Here is a 12155-nt window from a genome sequence, read left to right on the forward strand (position 1 = left end):
CTTTCGCCTTTCTTCTTGCTGCCTCTTTCTTTACTTGATGCAGTGTCCCCTCCTGCGCACCACCATTGGCCTTCTGGATATCTTTTGCATTGCAGCCATTTCGAGGCACTGATAAATTTCTGGGGTCCTCTTGAAAGTCAACGTGGCTTCACCCAATAACTGATGCTGGCTCGGTGTGGGCGAGGCCGGGTCATTGGGGTTGATGAGGAATAAATCCGGATCTGTTCAGATGACCAGATGTGTATTACAGAGCCTCGCTAGAATGATATTGTAAATTTAGTGTTAAATTGAAGCGACCCATCAGGGAGAATGAATTTGTGCTTTGGGATTTTTTTTTTAACAAAATCAGACACACTGGAAATCTGAGTTGTTCTACGAGATTAAGAGTGAAACGGGTAACTGCATTTTACATTGCTGGTTTTAAACCTTGGTTGTAAATTATTGCTGTTGAATAACTTCCAATTCTAATTTGAAGAAATTAAATGTCTGAATCACTTTTCCATTTCCATATCGGAGAAAGGAGAGGACAATAGCTGAGTTTGATTCGGGGTACAGGTATAGGGACTCAGACACTGACACATCCACACGAGTGGGGAATATGGAGCCACGTGCATTTGTATAGCACCTTTAACGTAGCAAAACATCCCAAGACACTCAACAAGAGAACAATTCAGTGGGAAAACAAATACATAAAACATTCGAAGGGATTGCTGGGCAGGTGACTAATTTTTGTCAGATTGTTAATCCTTTTAAGGTGAATCTGAGAAGAGGGAAAAGTAAAGCAGCCGAGAGGCTTCGGGAGGGAATTCCGGAGCTCAGTAATTGGTCTGGATTGTGGACAAATTATCCTCAAGATACACAACTTGTCAGACTGGGCAAGGTAGAGATGTCGCTGGCTTCTGGGGCTGCTGTAGGCTGCATGAATAGGAAGAGAGGGGCCATGGAGAGATTGAAAAGCTAGTTTGAGCATTTTAAAATTGAGCTGTTGTCAGGCTGTGAGACAGTGAGAGTTGGTGAACACAGGTGAATGAACTGAGACGTGGTGTGAGTTAGCCAGGATTCAGGAAGCAGAGTTTCAGAGCAGTGAGAATGTAGAGCTGGATATCAGCAGTTTGCATGTTGAACCTGCTGCCAGGTTACCGAGGGGCAGCATGTTGATGAGAAATACAAGAGGGCCAATGATAGAGATAATGGTGTGGGAGTGGCAAGAGAAAGCAATGTCACTGATTCTCTGGATGTAAAGTAATAGATCAGAATTGAACCAGGGGCCTTTGATGCATTTCCACTCAGCTGCACGACAAGAGGGAGGAGTTGGACAAGGATAACATGGTCAAGCACGTTAAAGGTTGCAGATGGGTGAATGAAGATACTTCACTGACTGTTGTCAGAGTCGGATAGGATAGTATTTGTGATTTCAAGAGCAGTGGCAGGTTCAAACTTGGCTGCAAGGTGCTCCTGCAAAAATGGTCATGGATTTGGGAGGTAACAACATTTTCAATGACTTTGGAGAGCAAAGTGGAAACTGGAAATTGGGTATAGGATTGAAAGGGAAAAGGATTTTTCAACGGACGTGATGATGGCAACTGATACTTTGTGAAACAACTGTTACTAATATCACAGTAACATATCTGAGACTGTAATATTCTGAAATATATCTTGCATATTAGTCAAGATCTCAACGCCCTGCTTCTGATTTCAATACTTACATCTGATCCTGACATTGATATTATCCTCATTACAGAGTCTCAGAATCAGGCAAGGCCTGTCAATATCATGGCTGAAGGTTCAAACAGGAGAGAATATACAGCAGCTTCATCAAAAATGAGAATGGACACAGGTAGGATCACAAAACTACAAATATAATTTCTATCCTGTCTACAGCTCAAACAGGAAGAGGGAACAGGACAGGGACTGAGTGGAAAGTGGGGGAGAGTGACCATTTAGAGTAGGATTATCCAAGCTTCGGACCGAGGGGGCCGGGTGTGACCCGCAAAGCTCCTCTACGCGGCACCGGAGACAGTTTCTAAATTGTTGTAAAACAGCTGAGTTTCAATTCAGGATTCTGCTTGGAGCTGATCCTCCAATCAGAGGTAATTTCTCTCTCCCATTGCTGCTGATTTGTCGACTATTGACTGTGAATGAGAGAAACAAACCACGATTGGTGGCACAGTGAACAGTGTGCTGAAGGCTGGTGTGAGAAAAGCAAAAGCATCTCTGGGTGGGACAAACTGCAGTGGGGCTGGATCTCCCCAACATTCGCTGCGAATAGAGCGATTAGTGAGTGGGAGTGAGGCACTGAGTGGAGGGGTGTGGGGTGGGGGATGTGTGGGAGTGAGCGACTGAGGGGGGGATGTGTGGGGGTGCGTGGGCGAGGCAGTAAGGGGCTTGGGTGTGTGCATGGGTGAGGGGCACTTGGGGCTCGGTGGCTGGGACTGCAGGGAGGGGGCCTGACAGTTGGGACTGCAGTGGGAGGGCTGTGCGAGTGGGATGTGGGGTGGGGATCAGAGGCTTGGTGGGTGGGAGTGCAGTGGCGGGCGCTGCGTGTGTGGGACTGTGGGTGGGGGGAGGGTCAGGGTCTGGTTGGGTGGAACTGCAAGGGGTGGCTGCGTGGGTGTTTGGGATTGCGGGGTGGGACTGGGGCATGGGGCTGGGTGGGTGGTGCTGTGGGAGTGGGCAGGGTGGGTGGGGCTGGATGGGTGGTGCTGTGGGTGAGAGGGACTGGGGGGTGCTTACCACTTAGCATCTCATGAATGCGTATAGTCTTCTTTGTATTATATGGGGAAGGACTGCTTCAGTATTGGAATAGTTATGAGATCAAATGAACATTGTGCAATCAGTCAGCATCCCCACTTCTGGCCTTCTGATGAAAGGAAGTCTTTAATGAAGCAAATGAAAATGTTTGGGCCTCGCACATCACTGAAGAACTCTTGGAGCTGAGATGGTTGGCGCCCAACCACCACAACAATTGTTGTTAGGTGTGACTCCAGCCGGTGGAAAGATTTCCCTGATTCCCACTGATTTCAGTTCTACCCGGACTCCCTAATGTCACAATTGGTCAAATATTCCCGTGATGTCAAAGACAGTTAGATCAGCTCACATCTCGCATAACTTACAGAAGAGAGTTCCTGTGTGGGAAATCTTCTCCTAATTTCACTCTTGAAAGTCAATCTCTGGAATTCTCTGCTCCAAAGGTGGATGGAGACTGGATCATGCGAAATATTTAAAGCAGAGGTAGATAAATATTTGATCGATGGATGAATGCAGGGCAATGGGGAAATGGCACAGGAAAGGAGTTGAGGCCGGCATCGATTAGCGATGATTGTACTGAATGGCGGGGCAGGCTTGAAGGAACTGGTGGCCTACTCATGCTTTCATTTCTTGTGGGTTTTCATGTTGTGAAAGGGCGCCTTATTTTAACTATGCCGCCTCGTACTCGAGCCTAAATCGAGGCGGAATCCTACATTAAGGCGGTGTAGGCTGAAAATTTAAGTGTCTGCCTTCATGCGACAGGGAATTTTCTGAACAATGTAATGGTCACAGGACCATAAAGTGGGTCAGGGCAAGACTTAAGCTGCCATCAAGAAGGATGTCCTGGCTCTGAGTTATCCAGCTGATCAAATAGCATGCAGCATTTGTGCTATACAATGCCAAGGAATGATGATTTCTAACAAGAGAGAATCTAACCATCTGCGGCTGACAGTCAGTTCAGCATTGCCATCACTGAATTGGCCATTCTTGACATTCTGGAGATTGTTTTTGACCAGGGTAATCAAACATCCAGATTTTCTGCACTGTCCTATTTTTGAGCCCTGTATCTCTGGGTTGTCTCCTGCCAGGATGCTTGTTGTCCTGAAATTTTGTGTTTCCAATTCTGCACATGCGCTGTGTGTATTCGCAAAGGCACAGCCTTTCTGGCTCTGACCCGTCACGAAGCAACCTGCTGCAAACTCCTCTGCCCCAGCAGTTACATGCTTGGTAGCCGCTCACCTGCCCATTCCAATGCCAGAGGTATTTCCTTACCTAAGAGTTGTTCACCGTGACTTTAACCTGAAACTGAACTGGGTTAGCCATATCAATACAGGAGCACGTCAGATGCGAGGCATTCTTTGGAGAGTAAGTCATCTCCTGTCTCCCCAAAGTCTACAATGTACAAGGCACAAATGGAAAATTTGCAATTTGTCTACTGTGGTTCCATGAACACTCAAAGCTCTACATCACCCAGGACAAAGTAGCTCAATTGATTGACACCACCCATCCACCACCTCATTCTCTTTGCCACCGATGAAAGTGATAGCAATATGCATCATTTACAGGATGCATTTCAGCACCTTACCAAGGCTCCTTCAACAACACTTTCCAAACCCGAGACCTCTGCCACCCTAGAAGGCCAAGGGCAGCAGATACATGGGGATACCATCATCTGTAAGTTGCCCTTTAATCCACACACCATTCTTACTTGAACAATATTGCTGCTTCACTTTTCCTGTATAGAAGTCTTGGTGTTCCCTTCCCAGCAGTACTGAGTGTATACGCACCATGCAAATTGCAGCAGTTCAGAATGGTGTCTCAGCAGCTTTCCAATAACAATTAAGGATTCACAACAAATCCCGGCCTTGCCTGGAACCCTCACACCCACTGACCAATGTAAAAAATGTTGATTTTATATTTGAAATTGATGGACTCTTGTTAACCAAGGGTGAGAATGGATTTAGGACAAAGGTGATTATAGTCAGGTCAAATATGCTTTCACTGAATGTTTGTGTTCCCAGAAGGTGGGATAATGTGGCTCACAGGAGGCTTTAGTTGCTCTCTGTAAAGGGAAGTGTAACAACATTAATAGGAATTCATTGACAGAAATGTGTTTATTTTACTCCATTTGTGTTTACAGATCCAAACTCCACAATTCCTCAGCTCCTGACAAAGAGTGATGATTATCAACTCTTCAAATTGACAAAATTCTACCGGGACAGACTAGAACAGGCAATGGAAGGAGGAGTGGATGGAGTCAGCTTATCGTTAACGTATGAGAGGATTTTCACTGGACAGGAGCATCGGGTAAGAGGGAGGGACCCAGGATAGAACAAAGAACAGTACAGCACAGGAATAGACCCTTCGGCCCTCCAAGCCTGCGCAGACCATGATGCCTGCCTAAACTAAAACCATATGCACTTACAGAGTCCGTATCCTTCCATTCCCATCCAATTCATGTTTTCATCCAGATGGCCTTTAAATGCCGCTTTCGTACCTCCTCCCATCACCGCCCCACCCCCTGGGCAGCACGTTCCAGACATTCACCACCATCTGTGTAAAAAAAAACTTCCCTCGCACATCTACTCTGAACATCTCCCTATACACCTTAATCCGGTGTCCCAAGTACTTGACTTTTCGACCTGAGGAAAGAGCATCTGACTATACACTCTGTCAATGCCACTCATAATCTTGTAAACTTCGATCAGGTCACTCCTCAACCTCTGTCATGCCAATGAGAGCAAACCGGGTTCATAGCTAATACCCTCCAGACCAGGCAACATCCTGGTAAACCTCTTCTCTACCCTCTCCAACACATCCACATCCTTCTGGTACTTTGGTGATCAGAATTATACACAATATTCTAAATGAGGCCTAACTGAGGTTCTGTACAGCTGCAGTATGAACTGTCAATTTCTAAACTCAATGCCCTGACTGATGAAGGCAAGCATGCCGTATGCTTCTTGACTACGTTTCCACTTTAAGTGATCGGTGGACATGTTCGCCCAGATCTCTCTCCCTGTCAATACTCCTAAGGATTCTACCATTTACTAAATAATTCCTACATGCTGTATCTTCCAAAATGCATTACCTCATATTTGTCCGGAATAAACTCCATCTGCCATTTCTCCACCCAAGTCTCCAACCGGTCTATATTCATAGAATGATTTATAGAATCCCTGCAATACAGAAGGAGGCCAATCGGCCTATCGAGTCTGGACCGACCACAATCCCACCCAGGCCTTATTCCCGTAACCCCATATGTTTACTTTGCTATTCCCCCTGACACTCGGTTCAATTTTAGCATGGCCAATCAACCTAACCCGCACAACGTTGGACTGTGGGAGGAAACCGGAGCACCCGGAGGAAACCCACGCAGACACAGGGAGGAAGTGAAAACTCCACACAGACAGTGACCCAGGCCAGAATCGAACCTGGCTCCCTGGCGCTGTGAGGCAGCAGCAATATTCTATTTTAAATGAGTTAATGAATTTGAAACTTTCCTTTGTAAACTCCAGTCTGAAATTCTCCATTGCTCTGACTCTGCACAGCCACTTCTTCAGACTCCCACTTGCAGCTGAACATGTTTATCTCTCAACTATCTAACTCACCAATCCTCCTTACTGAGCTTTTATGCCAGAAATAAATTGACAAATAACATTCTGTTTCTGACACTTGAGTTAATGAGTAGAAATGATTAAATGATTAGATTTTTCACCATTATTATTGCTTCATTCTCCTGACATAAATCAAGAGTCGGTGTTTGGGTTAGTCAAAAGTTTATTCATCAGCTAATTTTCATTTTAGGATTTCCATTCTTCTATTTAAATAACGTAATAATCAGAAGCATCCTATCCTTGCTCCCTGAGTTCTTACTCGCCACTGTATTATTTACATACAGAGAACAGGAGTGGGCTGTTCCACTCCTCTGTTTAACATCATTGTGGCCGATTTCATAGTGAGTTCAAATCTGCATCTTGCCGATCCCTTATAAACTATCACCCCCTTGTTTACCAAGTGTCCATCTACCTCCGTCTTAGAATTAGTCCATGGCCTTTTCAGGAAGAGAGTTCCAAAGACTTATGACCTCCTCAGAGAAACAAACTACCTCATCACCTCCGGATTTCGGAGTAAATCACAAAGTGATGCAGCAGGAATTGAGAGAAAGAAATGGATCATATTGTCAATCAGTAACCAACCAGATGTCATGTTGGACTCTGAAGGGCAGACAACTAATTACATTAAAATACTGCAGATTCTCAGTGATCCCTCACTCTCCTTGAAATATATTTTTGATTCGAGTTTAGTTGATTCTCATTTCTTAATCGTTAATGACTGGAATGAGATGTGAAGAGAATTTTCAGTCCATGTTTATTGTGGATCAGGACCCGGCCCAGTGACTGATTTCTGAGCTGAAAACAACTGGGAAATCCCATCACTGAGCAGATTCCATCTCATTCTCAGTGTTTACCTTTCACTCTGCGTCTCATTATTCTTCATCACTATTCTTCATAGAAAGTCACTGAGCTCGTGGATAAGGGAAACCGGGCGGACAGTTCCAAACTTCTTCTCAATCTGGTGATGGAAAAAGGATCTCGGGCTAGAAGGGTGATGTGGGAATCCTTTGTCAGAATGCGTCACGGAGTCCCAAAGCTGGATAAAATACTGAAAGAAATACAGGAGCTTGGTACGGTAAAATCACAGTGAATTCAATTTCACATTTAAACACTGCCGATATCACTGATTTGATTTCATGAATTATTTAAACAGGTTCTGATGCATTCGATGAGATGAACTTTGCACAAGATTTATCTGAATTGCCCAGTCACCTGAAAGGTAAGAGAGGAAATTGAGATTGTAAACGATTTCACTTCTGAGAATCAGAATGATTAATTACCGCCTTTGTTTAGGAGGTAGTCAAAAACCTGAGAATCAGAAAGATAAAGGCTGGGGTAACAGGGCTGAACATGATTGGGGTTTGTCATTGATCCTCAACTATGCAGAGATTCAAATTACAATTCATCGCATTTTTCTTGCATTCTGTTAATGTGTTGCCATTGCATCTTTTCACTTAATCAGCTGCTCATTTCTAGTATTTCTGATGTCTTATACACTTCACAGAATCCTGCTACAATATGAATCTCATACAAACCTATGTGTGTGCATGAATGGTCTGGATGGCAGTGAAGAGTAGAGCCTTGCTCCAGAAGTTAAGGTTTGTCTACACTGGGGTGGCACGGTGACAAAGTGGTTAGCTCTGCTGCCTCAGAGTGCCAGGGACCTGGGTTCAATTCCGGCCTCGGGCGACTGTCTGTGTGGAGTTTACACGTTCTCCACGTGTCTGTGTCGAACACCTTTGGGTCCTCCGGTTTTCTCTCTCAGTCCACAGATGCGCAGGTTAGGTGGATTGGCCGTAGTTAATGTGTCGCGTTCCGGGGACAGGGAGGGAGGGATACGTAGGCCTTGGTAAGATGCATTATTGGAGAGTCGGTGCAGACTTGATCGGCCGAATTCTGCACTGATGGGATTCTATGGTTCCATGGAAATCATTCGAAACAAACACAAACCAAAATACTGAGCAAAAAAATCCCAGAAGGTCAATCAAACAAAGATAACAAGGGTTCAGGCATCATGGCGAATGATATCTTTCACTGGTGCCTCCCAGTCCAAATTCTGCCACGAACAATGACCATGCAATCTTCTTGTAGCAGCAAAAATAGAAACGCCTCGAGTTTAAATGGAAAAATGCTGTGTTTAATATTCCCCTCGAATCCCTCAGCTGACTGTATCCAATCGTGTAGATCACGTTGCCCCATTGTTCCTCATATGCACTTCTCTTCCACATGATGCAGTCTCTGTGCCAGAGAGGATTCGACTGGCTCCCTCTTTAGAGTCGCCACAGCTACTCGAAACACCTTACAGAGGCTCATAGTTCTCTGGAGATAACGAAACGCTGAACATCCACTCTATTCCTGCATTTACATAATTCAAACATGTGCTATCTGATCCCACACAATTTGAAGACTGGAATCATCTATCAATAGTAATTCTGCACTCACTCAGATATTGACTCGACCTCTTTCAATTAAAGTTTGTATCAGTACTTCAAAATAAATAAACCATGGTCCTTGATGTTTTCCATGTAGCTGAGCTTCTCAAAGCTGTTAATCACTTTTGTAGCTTGCTTCTGTGAGTTTTTGACTCTATGTTGGGGGGTAACTACAGCTGTGCACACTATCCAGTTGTGATGTGAGCAGGAAAGTGTGCAGGCAAAATCATGTCGTAGAAATATCGAAAGTAGGAGCAGGAGTAGATCATTCGGCCCTTCGAACCTGCTTATATAGACGATCTGGAGGAGGGGACTGAGTGTACGGTAACAAGGTTTGCAGACGACACAAAGATAAGTGGAAAATTGAATCATGTGGAGGGCGTAGAAGGTCTGCAGAGAGGTTTGGACAGGCTGAGTGAGTGGGCGAGGATCTGGCAGATGGAGTATAATGTTAACAAATGCGAGGTTATTCAATTTGGAAGAAATAATAGCAAATCGGATTATTATCTAAATGGAAAGAAATTACAACATGCTGCTGTGCAGAGGGGCCTGGGGGTCCTTGTGCATGAGACGCAAAAACCCAGTCTGCAGGTACAACAGGTGATCAAGAAGGCAAATGGGATGTTGGCCTATATCGCAAGGGGGATAGAATATAAAAGCAGAGATGTCTTGCTGCATCTGTACAGGCCATTGGTGAGGCCGCAGCTGGAATACTGTGTGCAGTATTGGTCCCCTTATTTGCGGAAGGATATATTGGCCTTGGAGGGAGTGCAGAGAAGGTTCACCAGGTTGATACCAGAGATGAGGGGTGTTGATTATGAGGAGAGACTCAGCAGATGGGGTTTGTATTCATTAGAAATTAGAAGGCTGAGGGGGGTCTTATAGAGACCTATAAGATAATGAAGGGGCTGGATAGGGTAGAGATGGAGAGATTCTTTCCACTTAGAAAGGAAACTAGAACTAGAGGGCACTGCCTCAAAATAAAGGGGGGGTCAGTTTAGGAAAGAGTTGAGGAGGAACTTCTTCGCTCAGAGGGTGGTGAATCTCTGGAATTCTCTGCCCACTGAAGTGGTGGAGGCTACCTCGTTGAATATGTTTAAATCACTGATAGATGGATTCCTGATCGGTAAGGGAATTAGGGGTTATAGGGATCAGGTGGGTAAGTGGAACTGATCCACTTCAGATCAGCCATGATCTTATTGAATGGTGGGGCAGGCTCGAGGGGCTTGATGGCCTACTCCTGCTCCTATTTCTTATGTTCTTATGTTCTTTACCATTCATTATGATCATGGTTGAACATTCAACTCATTAGCCTTATCCCTGCAAATTGTTTGAGCCCTTTAGCTCCTGGAGGTACAGCTAAGTCCTTCTTGAAAACATACAATGTTTTAGCTTCAATTGTTTTTTGTAATAGCCAATTTCATACGGTCATGACTCTTTGCATTTCTCTGCATTTCAGTCCAAAATAGTGTACCCTGTGACCTCAGACTGCGATCCCATTTCTGGAATTCCCCGCCATCGGGTACATACTACCTACATCCATCCTGTCTAGCCCTGTTAGAATTTAGGTTGCTATGAAATCCCCCCCTTATTCTTCTGAACTCCAGTGAATATAATCCTGATTGACTCAATCTTTCTTCATACATCAGTCCTGCCATCCCAGGAATCAGCCTGGTATACCTTCTCTGTGCCCTGGGATGGGCGGCGGTCGGTGGGGGCGGGGCCGGGGCAGCGGGCGTGGGGAACTCCCAGGAATCAGCCTGGTATACCTTCTCTGCACCCCCATTATAGCAAGAACAACCTTCCTCAGATAAGGAGTCCAAAATTGCATGTAATATCCAGGTGTAATCTCACAAAGTCCCTGTTGTTGCAACAAGACATCACTGCTTCTGTACTCGAATCCTCTTGGTATGAAGCCCAACACACCACTTGCCTTTTTTACTGCCTTCTGCACCAGCATGTTTACCTTCAGTGACTGGTGAGCGATGACAGCCGGGTCTCGTTGCACATCTCCCTTAATCTATAGCCATTCAGATAGTAATCAGCCTTCCAGTTTTTTGCGACCAAAGTGGCTAAGTTCACACCGCATCTGCCATGCAGACACTTTGAGTCAGACACTTTAGGAACATTTAAGCGGTTATTGGATAGGCACATGGAGCACACCAGGATGGTAGGGAGTGGGATAGCGTGATCTTGGTTTCAGATGAAGGTCGGCACAACATCGTGGGCCGAAGGGCCTGTTCTGTGCTGTAATGTTCTATGTTCTATGCATTTCCCCACTTAATCAGCTTCTCCATATTACATGGAAGCATCTCTGCATCCTTCACACAGCTCACCCACCCGCCCAGTTTTGTGTAGTCTGCACATTTGGAGATATTAGATTTAGTTCCCTCATCTAAATCATTAATATATATCATGAATAAGTGATGTTGTAGTAATTGGTATCAGCCTTTTAATTGATCACAACTTTATCTTTCAAGGAACTAGACCAAGTCACGGAGTTCTCTTAAACAACTGTTTTAATCATCTACGTAGTGAAGTCTCTGGAAAGTCACAGGTCACAGTCTGTAACGAGCCAGAATACAGAATTCCTAAATACAGAAGCAATTATAGCCTCAAATTCAATTGCAGGTAATTAGCATACACCAATCACATTTTAGGAGCTACCTCAGTCCGCTCAGTTATTGATTGAGCTCATATCATTCAGATATTAAAACCAATCACAGTCCCCTTAAGCTACTCGTCTTGGTGCTTATCTGTGAAAACTTTTATAAGAACTTTTTTTTCATCGCAGCTTGGGTGACATTAACCATTTCATTGGTCTCCCAGCACCGATCCGTGCGGTATCCCAATAGTCACAGTCTGCTATTTGGAAAAAGACCCAGTTATTGCTACTCTGTTTCCTGCCTGCCAGCTTATTTCCTGTCCATCATAATACACTGCTCCCAAATCAATGTATTGAGTTTTAGAGGCTCATCTCTTACCTGGGACCTTGTCAAAAGCCTTCTGAAAGTCCAAATAAATCACAAACATTTACTCACCTTCGTCACCTCTGCTAGTTGCTTCCTGGAAAAAATTCAAGTAGATTTGTCGAACAAGACTTCCATTTCATATATCCATGCTGACTGTCCAATCCTGCCACTGTCTTCAAGTGCTATTAATGAACTATAGCATTTTCCCCACTACCAATAGAATGTTCCAGAAAACTATTCCGTATACAATCCAGGAACTCCTACTCGACGTTATTGTGTTTGATTTCACTTGGCCAGTCTATATGGAGATTAGAATCACCCACAATTACTGATGTTCCTTCAGCATATGCGTCACTAATTTCCTTTTAAATACCATCCCCAACCTC

The 12155-nt window shown here is 44.6% G+C and overlaps 1 protein-coding gene across 1 annotated transcript in view; it reads left to right on the plus strand.

Moving 5' to 3' along the window:
• Positions 1–1745: 1745 nt before the first annotated feature.
• LOC144487451 (NACHT, LRR and PYD domains-containing protein 3-like) overlaps positions 1746–12155 on the plus strand; it is a 41600-nt gene continuing 31190 nt past the window's right edge. The window contains 4 exon segments of the mRNA XM_078205530.1: positions 1746–1837; positions 4889–5055; positions 7264–7435; positions 7519–7584. Of these exon segments, the coding sequence (XP_078061656.1) occupies positions 1774–1837; positions 4889–5055; positions 7264–7435; positions 7519–7584 (469 nt within the window). The 5' untranslated portion in view covers positions 1746–1773.

Source organism: Mustelus asterias, unplaced genomic scaffold, assembly GCF_964213995.1.
Source record: "Mustelus asterias unplaced genomic scaffold, sMusAst1.hap1.1 HAP1_SCAFFOLD_800, whole genome shotgun sequence".
Taxonomy (NCBI): domain Eukaryota; kingdom Metazoa; phylum Chordata; class Chondrichthyes; order Carcharhiniformes; family Triakidae; genus Mustelus; species Mustelus asterias.